We start from the raw sequence: 23,921 nt of genomic DNA on the forward strand, positions 1-23,921 counted from the left end.
TTATAAGGTTTTTCTTCTGCGATTACTGTGAAGATGTGAATTCTGATTGAACCCCTTATAATACTCATGGCATTTATGAATCTTTTCTCCCATGTGGACTCTTTGATGAATTCGAAGAGCTGAGCTATGGCTGAAACCCTTACCACACTTAGCACATTGATAAGGCTTCTCTCCTGTGTGGACCCTCTGATGAATGTGAAGATTTGAGCTGTGACTAAAGCCCTTTCCACAATCATCACATTTATAGGGTTTTTCTCCTGTATGGACTCTCTGATGAATGAGAAGATGAGAACGCTGACTGAAGCCCTTCCCACACTGTTCACATTTATAGGGTTTCTCTCCAGTATGTACTCTTTGGTGAGTGTGAAGTTTGGAACTCTTGCTGAAGCCCTTCCCACATTCATGACAAGTATAGGGCTTCTCCCCTGTATGGACCCTCTGATGAATGCGAAGATCTGAGCTGTGACTAAAGTCCTTCCCACAGTCGTCACATTTGTAAGGCTTCTCTCCTGTATGCACCCTCTGATGGATTTGAAGATTTGAGCGCTGGGTAAAGCCCTTACCACAGTCATCACATTTATAGGACTTTTCTCCTGTGTGGACTAACTGATGAATTCGAAGATTTGAACTCTGACTGAAGCCCTTACCACACTCATCACACTTATATGGTTTTTCGCCTGTGTGGACTCTCTGATGAACATGAAGTACTGAACTCCGACTAAAACTCTTACCACACTGATCACACTTAAAAGGCTTCTCTCCTATGTGAAGTCTCTGGTGAATGTGAAGTAATGAATTTCTACCGAGGTCCTTATCACACTGCAGTCTACAGAGTTTCTCTTCTGTGTGGACTCTTTGATGACAGTGAAGACTGGAGATCTGACTGAAGCTCTTACTACACACATTACATATATAAGGTACCTCCCCTGGGTGGACTCTCTGATGAAAGTGAACACCGAAGCTCTGACTAAAATTACTGGCACCTTCATTACATCTGTACAGCTTCTTACCTATGTGGATTCTTGGATGTCTGTATAGGTCTGATCTCTGAGTGAAGCATGCTGTGCTGATGGAGCATGGATACAACTTTTCTCCAAGTTGATTTCTCTTGTGAACACACTGTGAGTTCCAATAATAACTTTCTTTACATTTATTATATCCATAGTATTTCTCTTCCACAGAGCCTTTCAGCAGGTCATTTTGGCATATCTCCCCAATGTACTCTGGAAGGGCTTCCTCTCCTGCGATATAAGAATACGGACCTATGAGCTTCTGTTCTCTTTCCACAGAGAGATTTTTCCTGGATATGACAACATGGTATCTGCGTCCTTGAAAACCACGTGAATCACTCACATAGATGTCTCTACCATTGTCTTCAGTGTGTTTTGTTTCTAAGGACTGACAAGGTATAAACTTCATATATTTTAAGTTCCTGGGAATTTTACCTTCAAAAGTCAGTTCATAGTTCCCAAACCCTGGTACTTGTGTGAAGAGTATTAACCATTCTTGAGAGTGAGAAAGGTGTTGCTGCTTTAGGTCTTTGGAATCTATACCTTGAACCATTTCCACATAGTTCTGATTATCATATATCTGAGTGCTGGCATTCCTCCAGCCTTGCCAGCAGGAAAGATGTTCATGTTCAAAATATCTGAATCTTTCTTCTTGGAGTCTGTAGCTCTCTTTCCAGTCTCCTAGAAAAATAAGCAGATAACCCAGTGGTAAGATGAAAGCTGTGCTTAAAAATTTCCAAGTATCTCAATCAACAAGCTCCAGAATTACAGGAATATATGTGTGGGTGCAAGTGGGAAAGAAGTGTTATGACTTAGGCTGCTCCATATTTGGGTGTGGAATTCATTTGTTTTTTCATTCATAGATGTATTCATTCACTCAATAAACATATCTTGAGCATCTACTACATACCAGGTACTGTTAGAAATAAAAGAGAAAGCCTGACTGGTTTAATGGAAATAGTCTTAAAGACTGAGATTTAATTAGATTACTCTATTTGGGACATTATTATAAGAAATAAAATATTGTTTCTATTTTTCTGTTCTAAAATAGTATAGTAGATTGTGGGAAAAAACTCTCTACTTTATCTACATCTTTGGGTGTTCCCCTTACACAGTGACTCTAGGCTTGGCTATATAATTTGCTTTGGCCACTGGGACAAAAGTGAGACAAGCAGAGATACGCAAAGTGCTTGTGCATTGGGGCTTGGCCTCTCTTGCTGGTTTTGAAAGTCCTGTGATCACCACCATGTAAATGAGCCTGGGCTGGCCTCCTTGAAGAGAGACATGTGGTCAATACATGCCTGTTATAACACTGATACTGACCAACTGCCATTCAGGCTGTCCAGCTTCATCTTAGACCATCCAGCCCCAATCAAGTCACTCAATGATAGAAGATCCATCTAACCAACTAGAATCATGAAAAATAACACAGTTTGTTTTAAGTCACTAAGTTTGGGGTAGTTTGTTATACAGCAAAAGCTAGCTTACAAATAGAACATGAAGAGAGAACAAATTGAGGACTGCACAAAATTATGGGCAGAAATCTGTGCTTTAAGTGTAATCCAGAAAATAAATAAGAATCACAAATACCTATTAATTACATAGCCAAAATGTTTTGGAAGATATCTTGCTTTCTTTACCTTCTATTTCTCATGTGATTTAAGAACCATTTTTGAGAATGGTTCTTCTACCTCAATATAGCACCCTAATAACCAAAATACTCAACAAAACTGGTCCCAGCCAGATGGCTTCACAGGTGAATTCTATCATTTAGAGAAGAGCTAACACCTATCCTTCTCAAACTCTTCCAAAATATAGCAGAGGGAGGAACACTCCCAAATTCATTCTACAAGGCCACCATCACCTTGATACCAAAACCAGACAAGGATGTCACAAAGAAAGAAAACTACAGGCCAATATCACTGATGGACATAGATGCAAAAGTCCTCAACAAAATACTAGCAAACAGAATCCAACAGCACATTAAAAGGACCATACACCATGATCAAGTGGGGTTTATTCCAGGAATGCAAGGATTCTTCAATATACGCAAATCAATCAATGTGATACATCATATTAACAAACTGAAGGAGAAAAACCATATGATCATCTCAATAGATGCAGAGAAAGCTTTTGACAAAATTCAACACCCATTTATGATAAAAACCCTGCAGAAAGTAGGCATAGAGGGAACTTTCCTCAACATAATAAAGGCCATATATGACAAGCCCACAGCCAACATCGTCCTCAATGGTGAAAAACTGAAAGTATTTCCACTAAGATCAGGAACAAGACAAGGTTGCCCACTCTCACCACTATTATTCAATATAGTTTTGGAAGTTTTAGCCACAGCAATCAGAGAAGAAAAGGAAATAAAAGGAATCCAAATCACAAAAGAAGAAGTAAAGCTGTCACTGTTTGCAGATGACATGATACTATACATAGAGAATCCTAAAGATACTACCAGAAAACTACTAGAGCTAATCAATGAATTTGGTAAAGTAGCAGGATACAAAATTAATGCACAGAAATCTCTTGCATTCCTATACACTAATGATGAAAAATCTGAAAGTTAAATCAAGAAAACACTCCCATCTACTACTGCAACAAAAATAATAAAATATCTAGGAATAAACCTACCTAAGGAGACAAATGACCTGTATGCATAAAATTATGACACTGATGAAAGAAATTAAAGATGATACAAATAGATGGAGAGATATACCATGTTCTTGGATTGGACGAGTCAACATTGTGAAAATGACTCTACTACCCAAAGCAATCTACAGATTCAATGCAATCCCTATCAAACTACCAATGGCATTTTTCACAGAACTAGAACAAAAAATTTCACAATTTGTATGGAAACACAAAAGACCCCGAATAGCCAAAGCAATCTTGAGAATGAAAAATGGAGCTGGAGGAATCAGGCTTCCTGACTTCAGACTATACTACAAAGCTACAGTAATCAAGACAGTATGGTACTGGCACAAAAAGAGAAAGATAGATCAATGGAACAGGATAGAAAGCCCAGAGATAAACCCACGCACATATGGTCACCTTATCTTTGATAAAGGAGGCAGGAATGTACAGTGGAGAAAGGACAGCCTCTTCAATAAGTGGTGCTGGGAAAACTGGACAGCTACATGTAAAAGTATGAGATTAGATCACTCCCTAACACCATACACAAAAATAAGCTCAAAATGGATTAAAGACCTAAATGTAAGGCCATAAACTATCAAACTCTTAGAGGAAAACATAGGCAGAACACTCCATGACATAAATCACAGCAAGATCCTTTTTGACCCACCTCTTAGAGAAATGGAAATAAAAACAAAAATAAACAAATGGAACCTAATGCAACTTCAAAGCTTTTGCACAGCAAAGGAAACCATAAGACGAAAAGACAGCCCTCAGAATGGGAGAAAATATTTGCAAATGAAGCAACTGACAAAGGATTAATCTCCAAAATTTACAAGCAGCTCATGCAGCTCAATAACAAAAAAACAAACAACCCAATCCAAAAATGGGCAGAAGACCTAAATAGACATTTCTCCAAAGAAGATATACAGACTGCCAACAAACACATGAAAGAATGCTCAACATCATTAATCATTAGAGAAATGCAAATCAAAACTACAATGAGATATCATCTCACACCAGTCAGAATGGCCATCATCAAAAAATCTAGAAACAATAAATGCTGGAGAGGGTGTGGAGAAAAGGGAACACTCCTGCACTGCTGGTGAGAACGTGAATTGGTACAGCCACTATGGAGAACAGTATGGAGGTTCCTTAAAAAACTACAAATAGAACTACCATATGACCCAGCAATCCCACTACTGGGCATATACCCTGAGAAAACCATAATTCAAAATGTTCCAATACCAAAATGTTCATTGCAGCTCTATTTACGATAGCCCGGAGATGGAGACAACCTAAGTGTCCATCATCGAATGAATGGATAAAGAAGATGTGGCACATATATACAATGGAATATTACTCAGCCATAAAAAGAAACAAAATTGAGCTATTTGTAATGAGGTGGATAGACCTAGAGTCTGTCATACAGAGTGAAGTAAGTCAGAAAGAGAAAGACAAATACCGTATGCTAACACATATATATGGAATTTGAGAAAAAAAAATGTCATGAAGAACCTAGGGGTAAGACAGGAATAAAGACACAGACCTACTGGAAAATGGACTTGAGGATATGGGGAGGGGGAAGGGTGAGCTGTGACAAAGCGAGAGAGAGGCATGGACATATATACACTACCAAACGTAAGGTAGATAGCTAGTGGGAAGCAGCCACATAGCACAGGGATATCTGCTCGGTGCTTTGTGACCACCTGGAGGGGTGGGATAGGGAGGGAGACTCAAGAGGGAAGAGATATGGGAACATATGTATATGTATAACTGATTCACTTTGCTATAAAGCAGAAACTAACACACCATTGTAAAGCAATTATACCCCAATAAAGATGTTGAAAAAAAAAAACTGGTCCCAGAATAAACTAACCTTATTCCCTAAGAGTTGGGATAATTTACCTACTGACGTGACATTTGTGTAGTTCTCCCACATGACCTCTCTGTAGAGCTTTTTTTGAGAAGAATCCAAGAATTTCCACTCCTCCCAAGTAAAATTAACAGTCACATCTTCAAATGTTATGGCCATCTGGTCGAAGATCAGGCTTTCCAGGAAGAAGAAATCTAAGTGAGAAGATGGACAAAGAAAAAGACATTCAGCAGGTAACATAAGTGGTAAACCAAAAAGAAAAAGAAATAACTCCAATAATGAAGAAAAACAAGAAAGGTAAGAGGAGACATAATAAGAGGTCAAGTACTTAAATAATGTATCCAATCATTGAACACCATCACCATCATAAGAAACATTTATATAGCATTTGTCTGCTAACCACTGAGCCAAGTAAGTACTCTTCACATATATTTCAAGAAATCCTCACAGCAATCCTATGTTGTAGATACTATTATTATCCTCATTTTACACATTAGTAATAATGGTTGAAAAAGATTAATTCCCAAGATCATGGACCTGGAGGTACTGCAGCTAGGACCCAGGTCTACATACTCTGGTCCAGAACTATTTGCCAACTGTAACAATATTGCTTCATGTTGCTTATATTATTGCTTCATGGCTGATCACTTTAGACTGTTTACTTCCCACTGTGAGATGAGGAATTAGATTACCACCCGCAGCATTAGCACTAATTTTCTGGTTAAATCAATAAGCAGTACTTATATAATTTTGAATATGATTATATACCATTTTTTTGTGGGGGGGAATTACCTGTTTAATTTTTATTTAATAAATTTACTGTCCTCAATTTTTTGATTTTTCAAAAGGCTTTATATAATCTATTTTATCAAGTGTCTCATCCCCTCACCCACCCCTTTTATTTTGGAAAAGTCCATCATCCTGCTCCAGTCAGGGCCGGCTACTCGTTAGTGCTCCATTTCAAGATCATAAGACTCTTCTTCTTTTGTGATTTACACCATTAATTGGGAGGCACATAACAACATGAGTTCAATCAAGCCTGTGAATGTTAAGCCTATGGCCATCGAAGAAAGCAAAGGTGAGAAACAGGCGAGGTTTTCTTCAAAGGAGAATGTCCAAACACGGTTACTAGGAAAGATTCCCAAGAATCATTTGAATCACTGTATACCTTAAGTCTTTATTACTATCCCTCATAAGTGGCTGGGTGGAGAATTCGAGAGTGAAAAGAATTTTTCTCAGAACTGCTTCACTGTTTATAAGCTTTTAGTGTTGCTAAGATTGATTTAAAGAACAAACAAACTGTAATTCCTCTGTGGGCAACTTTTTCTCTCCTCTCTGGAAATATTTTAGGGTCTTCTTTTGTGGCTGGCCCTCTGCCCCAAATGGTGTATGGATTTGAGCCTCTCCAAAGTTCACAGGGCTCACCAGTTCCTTTCTTGTCTGTATTACCCTGCGGAGTATTCTAGGATGTAACACCTTCAGCCCTATGTGGCTCTTACCACTATTCCTACTGTTGCCATCCAGGATTTTGTTGAAATTTCTCATTTGCTGATGGCTCTTCGGCTTCATCATTGTAAGTTCATAAATTTCTTGTTTTTTTACGATATCTATGCAGTTTTAGAAAGTAGAAGAGATAAATGCATGTATTCTAACTGTCTAAAAATATTTTAGTAGAAAGAATAAATCATAAGTTGGTTATGTGACAAATTCATTTTTCTTTGATGACACATTCTCAATTGTAAAGTTCAATTTAAAATGTTCAGTAAATGCTAAGATTTAGGAATTTATTTTAAAAAATATATTAGAGATTAAGAGCCTCATTTTTTTTTTACTGAAAGTTCATAAAAATTATAACAATGCTGAAGTAATATAAGTAAAAATTAAGTCTACCCTCCCCAAATAATTCAAGAAATAACCACTATAGTTTTCACTGTGTCCTTTTTTCATACATACATACCCCACTAATGTTTTTTTCATAACACAGACATGATAATTCTGCAGTCTGCTTTTTTTTACATAATATGTAGTATACAACTTCCCGTTTCAGTACATATAGGCCTATGTTATTCGTGGTGATTTTAAAATATGTCCAGAAGTTATTTGATACCTTTCCCTTCAAAAGGTGGAGCCTAATTCCCCACCCCTTGAATGTGGCCTGGGTTAGGGACTTACTTCTGATGAACAGGAAAAAAAAGAAGGGGAAGCAATGGTGTGCAGCTTTCAAGACTAGCTCATAAAAGGCACTGCAGCTTCCTCCATGCTTTTTTTCTTGGATCAGTCACTCTAGGAGAAGCTACCTAACACACTGTATGAATAGTTAGGCAGCCCTGTAGAGAGGCCCATGTGGTGAGGAACTGAGGCCTTCTGTCCTCAGTAAGAAATGAGGCATCTGCCAACAGCCATGTGAGTGAACCATCAAGGAGTGGATCCTCCAGCCCCAGTGAAGGCTTCCAATGAACTGTAGTCCTGCTGACAGCTTGACTGCAACCTCGTGTGAAACCCTGAGCCAGAACCACACTGCTATACTGTTCCCAGATTCCTGACCCTTAGAAACTGATAATAAATGTTTGTTGTTTTAAGCTGCTACATATAATTTATTATGCAGAAATAGATGGTTGATGTATTGTTGTAAAAGTTGCATAGCATTTCATGTTATGATGTTCCAAAATTTAACTGTTCCCATACTGATGAAGATTATTTCCAGTTTTCTGGCTATCATAATACAGCAGTGAACAACTCTCTTAAATACATCATTGAACACTCGTAATATTTCTAGAAGATACATTTCCAGAATTAGAACCACCAGGTATGTGCATTTCAGTTTACTAAAAAACACTGTAAAACTTTGAAAATATTTTTTAAAATTTGTTTAAAATATTCTCCCCCACTAGAAAGTTAAAAGCGGAATACCTACATTCAAAATTAGTAAGTACAAGTCTATAGAGGAAAAAAATTATAGAAAGCATAAATTAAGATGGCAAGTAAAATTATTAATAGACAAAAGGATACTAAAACAGTTTTAAAATATAGAGGCATATTGCTTAGAAGACACTCCAAACTACTGAATTCTAGAAGATTAAAAATGAAAAGACAGGCTAATCTATAACAGAAAAATATAGACAAAAATAAAGTAGGGGCTTCCCTAGTGGCGCTGTGGTTGGGAGTCCGCCTGCCGATTCAGGGGACGCGGGTTCGTGCCCCGGTCCAGGAAGATCCCACATGCCGCGGAGCGGCTTGGCCCGTGAGCCATGGCCGCTGAGCCTGCGCGTCCGGAGCCTGTTGCTCCGCAACGGGAGAGGCCGCAGCAGTGAGAGGCCCGCGTACCGGAAAATAAATAAATAAATAAAGTAGGTTTTGCAATATTAATATTACATAAGGTAAAATCAAAGGAAAAAGTATTACCCGAGATTAACAGAGTAATTTTATGAGAAATGAAATTATTGCTCTTGGTGTACCACCCACCAGAATTAAGATTTTGTCAGAATTGCTCCAAGACTGTATATCAGAGGGTGGGGGGGGGTGTGAGAAGATGGGGACCATATGATAGCAAAAATAACAGTAATTATAGTGAATGTGAATAGCTTAATCTCACAGATTAAAAGACACAGATTTGTAGGTTAAAAAAATGAGATTCAACATGTGGTTTAGAAGAGACACACTAAAAAGAAAAAAAAACATGGGAATAAAAGGATGGAACAACATATTCCACACAAATATGAACCAAAAGAAAGCTGTAATAACAAACTTAACTTCAGCTGAAATAAAATTTATGGCAAAAAGTTTGTAACTATGTGTGGTGATGGATGTTAATTAGACATATTGTGGTGATCATTTTACAATATATACAAATATAGAATCATGTTGTATACCTGAAACTAATATGCCAGTTATATCCCAATAAAAAATTTATGGCAAAAATATAAGGGACAAAAACACAGTTTTTTTTCGGTATTAATAAATAGTAAGACCAAAAAATATCCATTATAATTAAACTGCACCCATAAATAGAATTTCAAAATGTATTAACAACTATCGTAAGTTCAAGGAGATATAATATATACACCATTGATTGTAATTATAGATATTAATACACTCCTCTCAGAAAATGATAGATCAAGCAAAACCAAAGAACTCAACAATATAAAGACTAAACAGTACAATTAATACTCGAGTTATTTTTTCTGTGTTGAATTCTATACTCCCCAAACACTAAATACACATTATTTTCATGAACCCACAATACTGTTACAAGATTGACCATGTATTGGTCTATAAAAGAAATCTCAATAAATTCCAAATTATCAACATAATGCAGAATACATTCTCTAGATACAAGGTAATAAAATTAGGAACTATTAACAATGGAATTTAAAAATCCACACTTCTGGAACCCAAGTAACATATTAAATAGCCCTTAAATTTAAAAGGAAAATATAATGATAATTAAGAAAATTTGAATTGAATAATAATAATTACACATCAAAATTTTCAAGACCCAGATAAATAAGTACTAAAAGGAAATAAGAATGGCTACATATAATCAACCTAAGCATTCAACTCAGAAACTCAGAAAATAAAAACCCTCCCCCTCTAAAAAAAAAGAGCAAACTTCAAAAAAGAAGGATAAAGCTGAAAGTCAAAGGGGCAATAAACAAATAGATGATGTGGAAATGCATAAGGCCAAAAGATGCTCTTAAAAATTTAATGTCAAAAAAAAAATTTAATAAGCCATATCTCTGCAAGTCTAATTTTTTTTTGAAAAGATGATTATAAACAAAATACTGGACAAAATGAGGAAATAACCACAGACATAAGACTTAAAATAATACAAGAGCATTATGAACTATATGCAAATACACTTGAACATCTATATAAAAGGACAAATTCCTAGTACACAATGCCAATATAAAATGCCAAAATAGATTTGAAGAGTAATATAAAATTATATACCAGTAAGTATTAAAGAAAACTGAAATGGCAGCCAAGATTCTTTCTCCCTCCCCCAAAATCAAAGGCCCAAAGAGTTTTACAGTTGAGTTCTCGCAAATGTTCAATTAACAGTTAATTACTATTATAATCAAATTGTTTTAGAAAATAGAAAGTGAAAATTACTAGCTCATTATATGGCCAGTGTAATATTGATTACAAGACCTGATAAGAACAATACAAAAGAAAACTATAGGCCCATTTTTAAGTTTGATAGATATGTAAAAAATCCTAAATAGATATTAGCTAACTGAATTCAGATATGTATGAAAAAATGATAAAGCATAATTTATAACAGGAATGGAGGACAGTTCAACATGAGAAAACTAATTAACATAATTCACTATACTAATAGACTACAGAAGAAAACCACAATTATCTCAACTGATGCAGAAAAATTGTGTGATAAAGATCATAATGTTCACCGCCTATAAAGGTCTTACAAAAACTTTTAGCCAACTAGAAATAAAAAGAAACTACCTAAATTGGTAAAGGTTATATACTGATACTAAGAATCTACATCAAACATTAAGCTTAATGGAGAAATTTTATACGTATTTCCTTTACGATGGTAACAAGATAAGAATGCCCACCATCACCACTGCTTTCAAAATAGTACTAAGGGTTCTGACAAATACTATAAGAAAAGAAAAAGAAATAAGAAGCTAAGGATTAGAAGAAAAAACATAAAATGTCATTATTTGCATATGTTATGGCAATCTACCTAGAAAAACAAGAGTATGTGGATAAACCATAAACTGATGAAAAAGCTCAGCAAAATTACCAGACACAATAAAGCAAAAGCATCACGGTATCAGCAATCAACTACCAGAAAACAAGATATTCACAACAGCAAAAAAAAAACAACTATCTTATAAAAAGATAGTTTTATCTTTGAAGACAACTTTCAAATTCCAATGAAGTAGAAAAAAGATTATCTGAATAAAGGGAGAAGCATGCCTCCATATTCTTGGATGAGATGACTCAAATTCAGTATACCTCCAGTCAAATTTCTAGCTGGATTTTTTGAGGAACACGGTATACTTTTTTTCCCTAAAATTTATAGGGAGGGAAAAGAAGTCCATAAAGACTTAAGTAAACCAAGCAGGAAGACTTGTTCTACTAGATACCGACATACCACCAAACTACAGTAGTAAAATCAGAACAAATAGACCAGTAGAACAGAATTGAGGACTCAGAGCCTAAGCAATGTACTTGTTTATATATGAAAACTTATTAACAATAAAGATGGCATTAAAAATCAAAGAAGAATGGATTATTTACACTAGATGGTGGTGTGAAACTGATTAACTATATGAGAAAAAATAAAGCTGGATTCCAATTTGATATCATATACAATGGGACACTAGATGGATTGAACACTTAAATGTTAAAGGGAAAGTTACAGAGTTAGTAAAAGAAAATGTTAGGATTGAAAAACATTTACCATTGTTAAATGAATCCAAGGGCCAGTTCTTTGGGGGGAAAATATTAACAATAAAATAGATCAATCCCTGAGTAGCTATAAAAGAAAAGAAAAAGGGGTGGGCACAAAGAGAAAAAAGTTAGAAATGAGATTAGTGAAAAAGCAACAGATAAAAATTTAATTGAACATTAGGTGGGCACTTTCCACCATTCTTTAGAACATAAATCTGAATGGGAAATATATTTTTTCCTAGAAAACCATTTGATATAACCCCAAGAAAAGGGAAAAGTTCTGAACAGATCAGATATTTTGAAAGAAACTGGTCAAGTTATCAAAGAAATATGACCTTCACAATAACAACCCAAAAGTTTCCTTAAATGAATTCTTTCAGATTTGCAAAGAACAGATTATGTGATTCTATTAAACTATTCCAAGGCATATAAAAGAGTTATCAAAAATTTTAAGAAACTCAGGAAAACACTGAGACAGCAAAATCAGAAAACTACAGATCTATATTACTAATGAATATTGACATAAACTTCAGAAATAAAGTAAAATATAAGGCCAATAAAATGCAAAAACACCTGTGTTTATAATCTACTGCCACACAACTAGTTACTTCAAAACTGAGTGGCTTAAAACAATAATTATTATCTTTCATGGTTTCTCTGGGTCAGAAATTCACGGGTAGCTTGGCTGGGCAGTTCTGGTTTGGACCTCTCATGAGAGTGATGTTGAGCTGTCAGCTAGTGCTGTATAAAACTATACATATAAATAAAAAGAAGATTCACTTTATACAAATTTAAGTTATATAAACAAAGAAGTCCTTAAAAGTAAAAGGCAAATGATAACCTAAAGAAATATTTACAGCATAACAAATGGCTTCCATATGTTACATACTGAGTACATTCTATCAAATGGAAACAAAAAATTCAGTAGGAAAATGGTAATTTGAGTCAATTTATCAAAGAAGTAATGCAAATGACCAATAAATATATGTTGAAAGTGGTCAATCTCCACTTTATTTATCTCCCTGATTACCCTTTCATATTATGTCAATATTCATATTGACATAATACAATCAACAGTAACACAATCATAGTAGGGGACTTTAACACCACACTTTCACCAATGGACAGATCATCCAAAATGAAAATAAATAAGGAAACACAAGCTTTAAATGATACATTAAACAAGATGGACTTAATTGATATTTATAGGACATTCCGTCCAAAAACAACAGAATACACATTCTTCTCAAGTGCTCATGGAACATTCTCCAGGACAGATCATATCTTGGGTCACAAATCAAGCCTTGGTAAATTTAAGAAAATTGAAATTGTATCAAGTATCTTTTCTGACCACAACACTATGAGACTAGATATCAATTACAGGAAAAAACCTGTAAGAAATACAAACACATGGAGGCTAAACAACACACTACTTAATAACCAAGAGATCACTGAAGAAATCAAAGGGGAAATCAAAAAATACCTAGAAACAAATGACAATGAAAACACAATGACCCAAAACCTATGGGATGCAGCAAAAGCAGTTCTAAGAGGGAAGTTTATAGCTATACAAGCCTACCTTAAGAAACAAGAAACATCTCAGATAAACACTCTAATCTTACACCTAAAGCAACTAGAGAAAGAAGAACAAAAAACCCCCAAAGTTAGCAGAAGGAAAGAAATCATAAAGATCAGATCAGAAATAAATGAAAAAGAAATGAAGGAAACGATAGCAAAGATCAATAAAACTAAAAGCTGGTTCTTTGAGAAGATAAACAAAATTGATAAACCATTAGCCGGACTTATCAAGAAGAAGAGGGAGAAGACTCATAAATAGAATTAGAAATGAAAAAAGAGAAGTAACAACTGACACTGCAGAAATAGAAAGGATCATGAGAGATTACTACAAGCAACTATATGCCAATAAAATGGAAACCTGGAAGAAATGGACAAATTCTTAGAAATGCACAACCTTCCAAAACTGAACCAGGAAGAAATAGAAAATATGAACAGACCAATCACAAGCACTGAAATTGAAACTGTGATTAAAAATCTTCCAACAAAAAAAAGCCAAGGACCAGATGGCTTCACAGGTGAATTCTATCTAACATTTAGAGAAGAGCTAACACCTGTCCTTCTCAAACTCTTCCAAAATATAGCAGAGGGAAGAACACTCCCAAACTCATTCTACGAGGCCACCATCACTCTGATACCGAAACCAGAGAAAGATGTCACAAAGAAAGAAAACTACAGGCCAATATCACTAAGGAACATAGATGCAAAACTCAACAAAATACTAGCAAACAGAATCCAACAGCACATTAAAAGGATCATACACTATGATCAAGTGGGGTTTATCCCAGGAATGCAAGGATTCTTCAATATACGCAAATCAATCAACGTGATACACCATATTAACAAATTGAAGGAGAAAAGCCATATGATCATCTCAATAGATGCAGAGAAAGCTTTTGACAAAATTCAACACCCATTTATGATAAAAACCCTACAGAAAGTAGGCATAGAGGGAACTTTCCTCAACATAATAATGGCCATATATGACAAACCCACAGCCAACATCGTTCTCAGTGGTGAAAAACTGAAAGCATTTCCACTAAGATCAGGAACAAGACAAGGTTGCCCACTCTCACCACTATTATTCAACATAGTTTTGGAAGTTTTACCCACAGCAATCATAGAAGAAAAAGAAAAGGAATCCAAATCACAAAAGAAGAAGTAAAGCTGTCACTGTTTGCAGATGACATGATACTATACATAGAGAATCCTAAAGATGCTACCAGAAAACTACTAGAGGTAATCAATGAATTTGGTAAAGTAGCAGGATACAAAATTAATGCACAGAAATCTCTTGCATTCCTATACACTAATGATGAAAAATCTGAAAGTGAAATTAAGAAAACACTCCCATTTACCATGGCAACAAAAAGAATAAAACATCTAGGAATAAACCTACCTAAGGAGACAAAAGACCTGTATGCAGAAAATTGTAAGACACTGATGAAAGAAATTAAAGATGATACAAATAGAAGGAGAGATACACCATGTTCTTTGATTGGAAGAATCAACACTGTGAAAATGACTCTACTACCCAAAGCAATCTACAGATTCAATGCAATCCCTATCAAACTACCAATGGCATTTTTCACAGAACTAGAACAAAAAACTTCACAATTTGTATGGAGTCACAAAAGACCCCGAATAGCCAAATCAATCTTGAGAAAGAAAGACGGAGCTGGAGGAATCAGGCTCCCTGACTTCAGACTATACTACAAAGCTACAGTAATCAAGACAGTATGGTACTGGCACAGAAACAGAAATACAGATCAATGGAACAGGATAGAAAGCCCAGAGATAAACCCACGCACATATGGTCACCTTATCTTTGATAAAGGAAGCAAGAATATACAGTGGAGAAAAGATAGTCTCTTCAATAAGTGGTGCTGGGAAAACTGGACAGAATGAAATTAGAATGAAATTAGAACACTCCCTAACACCATACACAAAAATAAACTCAAAATGGATTAAAGACATAAATGTAAGGCCAGAAACTATCAAACTCTTAGAGGAAAACATAGGCAGAGCATTCTGTGACATAAATCACAGCAAGATCCTTTTTGACCCACCTCCTAGAGAAATGGAAATAAAAACAAAAATAAACAAATGGGACCTAATGAAACTTCAAAGCTTTTGCACAGCAAAGGAAACCATAAACAAGACGAAAAGACAACCCTCAGAATGGGAGAAAATATTTGCAAATGAAGCAACTGACAAAGGATTAATCTCCAAAACATACAAGAAACTCATGCAGCTCAATATCAAAAAAACAAACAGGGCTTCCCTGGTGGCGCAGTGGTTAAGAATCCATCTGTCAATGCAGGAGACACGGGTTCGAGCCCTGGTCTGGGAAGATGCCACATGTCACAGAGCAACTAAGCCTGTGTGCCACAACTACTGAGCCTGCGCTCTAGAGCCCGTGAGCCACAACTACTGAAGCCCAGGCGCCTAGAGCCCGTGCTCCACAAGAAGAGAAGCCACCACAATGAGAAGCCACGCACCGCAACAAACAGTAGCCCCGGCTCACCGCAACTAGAGAAAGCCCAGGCGCAGCAACGAAGACCTAGCACAGCCAAAAGTAAACAAATTTAAAAAATTAAAAAAAAAAAAAACCCAATCCAAAAATCGGCAGAAGACCTAAATAGACATTTCTCCAAAGAAGATATACAGATTGCCAACAGACACATGAAAGAATGCTCAACATCATTAATCATTAGAGAAATGCAAATTAAAACTACAATAAAACTCACACCAGTCAGAACGGCCATCATCAAAAAATCTACAAACAATAAATGCTGGAGAGGGTGTGGAGAAAAGGGAACCCTCTTGCACTGTTGTTGGGAATGTAAATTGATACAGCCACTATGGAGAACAGTATGGAGGTTCCTTAAAAAACTAAAAATAGAACTACCATATGACCCAGCAATCCCACTACTGGGCATATACCCTGAGAAAATCATAATTCAAAAAGAGTCATATACCAAAATATTCATTGCAGCTCTATTTACAATAGCCAGGACATGGAAGCAACCTTAAGTGTCCATCAACAGATGAATGGATAAAGAAGATGTGGCATATATATACAATGGAATATTACTCAGCCATAAAAAGGACGAAACTGAGTTATTTGTAGTGATGTGGATGGACCTAGATACTGTCATACAGAGTGAAGTAAGTCAGAAAGAGAAAAAGAAATACCGTATGCTAACATATATATGGAATCTAAAAAAAAAAAAAGAAAATGGTCAGAAGAACCTAGGGGCAAGACTGGAATAAATATGCAGACGTACTAGAGAATGGATTTGAGGATACCGGGAGGGGGAAGGGTAAGCTGGGACAAAGAGAGTGGCATGGACATATATACACTACCAAACGTAAAATAGATAGCTAGTGGGAAGCAGCCGCATAGCACAGGGAGATCAGCTCAGTGCTTTGTGACCACCTAGAGGGGTGGGATAGGGAGGGTGGGGTGGAGGGAGATGCAAGAGGGAAGAGATATGGGGACATGTGTATATGTATAACTGATTCACTTTGTTGTAAAGCAGAAACTGATACACCATTGTAAAGCAATTATACTCTAATAAAGATGTTAAAAAAAATACTCATGCTATCCAAACATACTTGGAAAAATGTCCATATGTTAAATGAAAAAATTAAACATATAACAGCCATTCATACATTCAACAAATATTCATTGAGTGCTCACTATATGCCAGGCATAGTTCTATATACTAGGAACATTCCCTGCCCTCATGGAGCCTATCTGTAATGATTCAAATTTTTTAATATATACTCATCTCTTTATATATGTATCTTAAATTTATGTTTGCATATTTGTACATATGTATATGTGTATGTATGCATACATACTAGTATTTGTACGGATTAGTGAGTATGTATGTATATTAAGTATTAAATAAAAGGCTCTGAGTATTGATAAATACATCAAAATGTCAATACTGGCTGTCTCTGGTTGATGTGCCGTGGACTCTGAGTGGTACACAAGAATAAGTAACCAGTTAAACATTAACTGGCCCTCCAGAGTATGGCCTTACCTTACACATTCATACTTATGTCTCTACTGCAACTAGCCCGGTTTCCTTATTTGTCCCCTTATATTCTGCCTGAGACTAAATGATGGTCTTCCTGTCTGGAATGATATCTTCCAATTCATAGTAATTATTCAACTCTGAGTTCCTGTTCCTGTCTTTTACTTAAAAGTGCCACTCATTCCAGCACTGTTTAATGTATGATAACTTTAGAAATTCTTATTAACCTCATGTGGTTTGTTTCCCCAAGGTTAAGGAAAGACATTTTTGTATTTATTCATCTCGGGTCATCAAAAACAGTATGAATTATATAGTAGGCCTGAATGACTGGCTGACTGAATGAGTAATTGCTGGGAAAAGACACTGGGCAGGAGGTAGGGGCTTGCTGCATAGGAGGCTTGAAAGCTTCCCAGGCAAAGAGGAATATGTTCTATTCAGTCTGGTCCATCCATCCCCGTGGCCACCTCCACTACTCCTGCTATCCATGGAGAAGCCGGGGGCATTTTATACATGAGAAAAGACAATCCGACTCACCTGGGATCAGACTGTGAGGGAAATAGTGACCATTCCTTCCTCCTTTGTGCTCCTTTTTGGGGGAAGCGTGGAGTGTTGAGAAGGCTGAGCTGAGGGAGAAGAAAGGAGGAATGAACGACTGGGCATGACTTGAAATTCCCAAACTCACTACAATCCCCACGTACTAACTGAGTGTTAACCCCCAAATCTCCCAGACAGAGGTCAGAAAGAGCCCAAGAACATTTCTGTTCCCTTTCAAGCACCCGAAAGGAGAGCTGTACGAACTGGCACTCAGGACCTTATTTCTGACCATCTAAGAAAAGTACAATTCTAGTTTGGGCATGAAAACAGAATTTGATCTCACAGTTTAGTCCCTCCAGGAATGAAGATGCTTTCTATGTAATTTAACCTCTCTGAGCCTGAAAAATTTCCTAGTTAATTATTAACATGTACAATTTTTTAAAAAGATTGGAAAAACAGCAGCACACTTAAATAGTTCTTTCTAAAAGTACGTTTTAAAAATTTTGTTGAATCAGTTAAGTAGAAAGGTAAATTCCATCACCCTTTCCTACTTCTTACAACATAAATACTGGATTTACTATTAGATCAGAGTACAGAGTCTTAGCAAAAGATCCCAGATCTAGGGCCCCCAGGACATGATCATAGTCTCAACTCTATCACCAACCACTTGTAGAACTTCGAAAAAGACCAAACTTCTAGACCGCGTAGGGCCTCACTTTCCTCACCTGTAAAATGGGGGCATGAGTCTTTGCCACCCTGGTCCTCCGTTGCTGATTACAGGTCCCTGGGGAAAATGATAAACAGTTAAGAGCCCTCTTTCCCTAGAGAGAAAAATGCTTCATGGTGTCCCAGGAGCAGGGCAGGTTTGGGCTCCCCGTACGCACCAAGGGCCGCCAGAGTTTGTACATCTGAAGCTCCGGATTCAGACGTACAAACGGTTCTCGCGGAGCTGGATCCCGGCGGCATCGGCTGCTGTAGCGGAAACACGCGGGGCCTCCGTTCCGCATCCAGGCCTCCGTTCCCCATCCAGGCCTCCGTTCCCCATCCAGACCTCCGCCCCAGCACCTCCCGGCCCCGAGCACCCCGGCCCCAGGATCCAAGCTGCCTCTGCCTCCTCTCTCCTTCCCCTTCTTCAGTTTAAACGTGGGGAGGGCGGCTGTGAAGAACCCACCTACACTGGTGTCCGAGATTTCTAAGCCGGAGCGGCTTCTCGACCCCCGGCCCTCCCTCTTCTGCCTCTCTTCCTGCCACAGCTCTCCCCGCCCTTGTCCGCTTCTGGCTCGGTGCTCCCGAGAGTCCGCGTCACTTACGGAGCCTCTGGAGAGGGATGGGGACCTGTCCAAATACACCGTCTAAATAAACAATGGCCGCAGCCCTGCTTGACCAAAACCGAAGCCCCGGCCTCGGAGTAGACACTCGGAGCGTTCCCATGGAGACGGGAGGAGGCGGGGCGGGAAAGGAAAACGCCGGAGGACGTGGCTCCTGATTGGCCAGAAAGAACGAGGTGCGACCTGGCCTTAAAGCGTCAGCGTTCCGGGGTGAGAGGACCGTGTACTATGGCCCTCTGAACCGAGGATGGGGCTGAGCCCCCCAAGATACTAACGTTAATGGGACGGTTCTAGGTGTTTTTAGGGCCCCTGGGGAGGGGGGTCAGGGCTGGGGATTCGGGGAAACAGTCCCCCTGGGGGGGCGAGGGGTGGTAACGCCTGCTGTCTCGCGCACTCGGCGGAATGGGCAACCCACTAGTTCTGGCTGTAGCGTCGTCTCTAAATTCGAGTCACACAGCCGCGAAGAGGGCTTTTCAAATTTCGTTTTATGGGGGCCCGCTTCTCTCCTGCTAACTCGCTGGTCGGGTGGGGCTTTCCTCCCTGATCTCTTCCTGCCAAGACCTAGGCTTCTCTGCTACCATCATTTTCTCTCACCTGGATTATTGTAATAGACTATTAACTGGTCCCTCGCTTCTTCTATTGCTACTCCAATCCCCTTCATGAGAATCCTGGATGATCAAAACATAATTGTGATTATTCACTTTGCTCAAAACTCTTTCTTGGCTCCCTAGCTTATTCCTAAGTGAAAGCCAAAGTTCTCACAGTGACCTATATGGCCCTACATATAGGGCCATACTTTTCTCATCTAATTCCTTACCTCTCTGACTCCATATTTCGTTATTCTGCTCCCTTTTGCCGTATTAGCCATTCTGGCCTAATTGTTGTTCTTTCAACTTGTCATGTTTGTTTCCACATCAGTCCCTTCTTACATTCATGAGGTGTGGATGGACTCATCCACTGTTCTAGGTGCTGGGGATACACAGTGAACTAAATGGATAAAAATCTTTATCCACTATGGAGCCATTCTATTTGGTGGAGTGAAGTGGGATGGGGAGAGAGCATCAATAGCCAACACGCAAAATTATTTGTTGGGTGAGGAATTCAAGATGCAAAAAACAGAAAAATATAATTCAAATTGTGTAACTCAGTGTGTGTGTGTTTGTGTATGTTATTGTGAGTATAATTATACAAGCATGGAGAAAAAATGCAAAAGGATACATTCCAGATAGTTGATATTCTTCATGTGGTTCATTTATTGGGAGAGATCACTGTGAGTAAAGATAGGAAGAAAATTGAGGGCCTATAAGTCTCTCAGACTCTTAGTAAAAAAGGAATTTCATGACTTTTACGTGCTTGTGGGAGATAAGGGAAATCACAAGCTTTCTTATTTGACAAACCTCCAAGCATTTTACCTTCTATAACACAGAGATGTCATTCATAATATTATCAGAAGAACAAGGACTACAATCACTCAGAATTCATGTTAGATGTTAAAGGTTACTTTCACAAGGCATTGCAATACTTTCTAAAGCCCAGGTATCTTATAGGAGTACTTCATACAACTAACACTTTCAAGTGCAATATAAGGAGAAATACAACAAGATGGTAGCATTATGAATATCTATGCAGATCTCCTTATTGCACAGCAAAACAAGATGGATATTCTATTACTGATTTCCACTTTTCACCTTGTTAGATTAGTTTTATGAAGAAGAATGGTGTCTCTCCTTCCAGTTGCAAGGGCTTGTGGAGACATCTATAAATTTTTTCAGAAATGCCTTTTCCCTAGTAGTTGTTAATTAATAAGACTTGCATTTCAATTTTATTATTTAGCTTTTCAAAGAAAAAAGGCATGATGCTTGCTTCAGCAGCTCATATACTAAGGGAAAAAAAAGGAAAGAAGGCATGGAAAATTAAATTTTACCAAAAGTAATAGAGAAAAGGCAAAACAATTTTTTTTAATAATGATGCAATAAAGGGCAAACATATTCTTCACGGGGCTTTTTTTAGTGGGAGAGCTAAGTCAAAAAGAAAAAAGATTGCACTAAAATGCATGATATAAAACGTAAGCATTCACATAAAATCAAATATTGTCAGATATATGTAAATAAAATAAAAATGTCTAATTCATTTTTACTAAGGTACAGTTCTGGGACACTCAGTTTGTAAAACTTCGTGTCTTTAACAGTCTCCTCAGTTTTTAATTTTTTCATGAAATAAATGTGTTCTATTTTTATGAGCATGTTAGAAATGGTTAGAAGCAAAATGGTTTCAGAAGCAAAACCTCTAACATTCATAGCTTCTCTTAAGATGTATGGACTTGTGAATAAAATATTTAGCACATTACCTGAAGAGCTATTATATAATCAATCCATATAGTAGGCTGGAGCCAAACCAAGAGAGTGTACCTTGTTTTCTCTCACCCTCACATTGTTGGTTATCCTTTTGAATTAGTTTTTAAATGAATCTTTACAATCTAAGGCTCTGATTTCTGAGTGATTGAGGTTGTTGGATCCATCTTGCCAACTAGCAGGCCTGCTCCCTTAGTATCTGCTGCCTAGAGTGGACATTTACTTAATGACAATGAATGCTGACTCCTACTTTGCCAATAAGGTTTAAAGCTCTCCGTGAAGATACCAGCTGGAGAAGTGTTACCTTAAATGAGGCTATGGACAACTCCACAATCTCCCAAATCTTGCTATGTCAAGAGGAAAAAAAAAGGGGGGGGGTCTTTAGAATGGGTAATCCCCATCCTAAGAGGACACACATTTGCCCATTTAATCTGAGGTCTCTCATCTGAGAGTTAGATGATTCTAATTGCTGAAGCTGCTGGATTTATTAGAGTCTAAGCCAACTCTGAGGGGCCAAGGCCATAAATTTACACACGAGATTTGGGATTTGGACGAAATTCCACTAACTATATGTCAACACAGGGTCATGATGACCATGATGCTTGATTTACTCAAATGTCCTCATGTCTATCAGGCAGACTCTTGCCGAGGGCCTCTGCATTTAGATATTTCCTCCCCCTGGAATGCTCCATCTGCATCGCTCATGCCCTCACTTTCTGCAAGTGTCACCTTCGCAGAGTGTCTTCCTTTTCCACCCAAAGAGAGATAGGACCCACCTCCTAGGCCCCACCCCCAAGCACTAGGTCCCTTACCCACTGTTTTCCTCCTTAGCAATGATCACCATCTGATACACTGCAGTTGGTTATCTCTACTCCTTCAGTAGAATGTAAGCTCCATGGGAGGTCTGGGGGTCTGGGGGCGGGGGGCGGCAGAAAATTTTGAATGTTTTGTTCCCTGCTAGAAAAGACCCAGAAAACTGTCAGGCACGAAGTGGGTGCTCAACAGTTATAGGGATTATTGGATGGATGAATAAGGGGACGCAGCTTATTAGATGTCAGCCTGTCTGGGAAAGGTCATCCGTAGCTAGGGTCCAACTCCCAGACTTTCTCTTCCCCACATGTTACTGGTTATCGGGAAAAGGAGGCTGTGTGCCCCAAGGTGTGCTGCACACAGAAGATCCTATAATGAACAGTGTATCTTTTCCTAGGAGCAGGGCGTGGTAACGCGGGTCTAAGACGCAGGCCGGGAGCGGGAGAGTGGGAGCAGCCCCTTGCCCCGCGAGCCAATGGGAAGAGACTCTCTGGGCCGGGCTGTGAGGGTCCAAGCATTCCGGGCGGCCCACCCAGCGCTCCGCGCGCGCTTGCTCGGCTCGCAGCGCAGGAGGGAGTTTTGGCGTAAAGGGTCAAAGAGTGAGTTCCCCTTTCGCAACAGACAGCAGGTAACTCTTGAGCCCCTCCCTTCCCTCTTTCTTTTCCCTCCTGGGTTCTTGGCTTTCAGCGCTGGAATTGAACCTTCGCAACCAATGCCCACCGTGTGACCCAAGGTATGGAATGACCGTCCTCTTCTCTGCGTGTATTTTGCCTGCTCTAAAATACAAAGTTAAATCCCGTGAGCGTCTTGCCAGTGCCCGGATCCTGTGTGGAAGACAAGAAAGGGCAGGCAAACTCGGCCCGAGGCCCAAGAGGAGAGCTGCTAGGACCCCGGGGGTGGAGAACGGTGCTGGCTAGAGGGCGCCGGCGGTGACCGGGCGGGAAAGGCCACTTCCCAGGTTCCAGTCCGCTGCACCTGGGGAGGCGGTTAGCCCGGGACCGGGGTGCCCACGTGGGTAATGAGTGCAGTTTGGGTGAAGACCTAGTGTAGCCTTTAACTCGCGGGCAATGCCCGTTTCTTAACTCTCCTGATGTCAGGTGGTATGATTATCCCCACTGTCAAGAGTTCTGATGAATTCAGGCACGGTTCTCTCCCCTCTGCCTGGAGCAGGTGTTTATCCTTCAACCCCAGAATCTTCCCTCCACCTGGGCTCCGCCGTTATTCCTCCACCCTGTGACGCCTCCAACCCCCTCGCCCGACTGAAGACAAAACCGCTAGCCTAAAACTTTGCACTCTCTATGCTCCTCGCTACCGATTGCTCTCAT

The 23,921-nt window shown here is 38.7% G+C and overlaps 2 protein-coding genes across 3 annotated transcripts in view; one reads left to right on the top strand and one right to left on the bottom strand.

Annotated features, from left to right (window-relative positions):
- The window catches only part of ZNF215 (zinc finger protein 215), a 193,123-nt gene extending 191,688 nt beyond the window's left edge, over positions 1-1,435 (top strand). The window contains exon 9 of the mRNA XM_029207138.1: positions 1,290-1,435. Coding sequence (XP_029062971.1) covers positions 1,290-1,310 — 21 coding nt within the window. The 3' untranslated portion in view covers positions 1,311-1,435. The remainder of the gene's footprint in view (positions 1-1,289) is intronic.
- ZNF214 (zinc finger protein 214) lies at positions 1-19,547 on the bottom strand. 2 transcript variants are annotated; one of them, XM_029207132.1, is made up of 5 exons: positions 19,418-19,547; positions 18,833-18,891; positions 18,108-18,196; positions 5,559-5,720; positions 1-1,691 (listed from the first exon to the last, which is right to left on the bottom strand). In XM_029207132.1, the coding sequence occupies exons 2-5, from the start codon at positions 18,847-18,849 to the stop codon at positions 1-3; spliced, it is 1,959 nt and encodes a 652-aa protein (XP_029062965.1). In that variant the 5' UTR covers positions 18,850-18,891; positions 19,418-19,547. The 2 variants fall into 2 exon arrangements, with proteins under 2 accessions (XP_029062965.1, XP_029062964.1); XM_029207131.1 differs by having other exon boundaries at positions 19,279-19,514.
- Between the last annotated feature and the right edge of the window lie 4,374 nt (positions 19,548-23,921).

The sequence above is a fragment of the Monodon monoceros genome, unplaced genomic scaffold (assembly GCF_005190385.1).
Source record: "Monodon monoceros isolate NGI ecotype Baffin Bay Population unplaced genomic scaffold, NGI_Narwhal_1 Super_Scaffold_7, whole genome shotgun sequence".
In the NCBI taxonomy this organism is placed as follows: domain Eukaryota; kingdom Metazoa; phylum Chordata; class Mammalia; order Artiodactyla; family Monodontidae; genus Monodon; species Monodon monoceros.

Excerpts from the sequence above, each read along its gene's own strand:
- ZNF214 (XM_029207132.1), bottom strand. Across the intron at positions 5,721-18,107 it reads CCCTCACAGTCTGATCCCAG|ATTTCTTCTTCCTGGAAAGC; the intron begins GTGAGTCGGATT and ends CTTCTCACTTAG. Across the intron at positions 1,692-5,558 it reads CACAAATGTCACGTCAGTAG|GAGACTGGAAAGAGAGCTAC; the intron begins GTAAATTATCCC and ends TTATTTTTCTAG.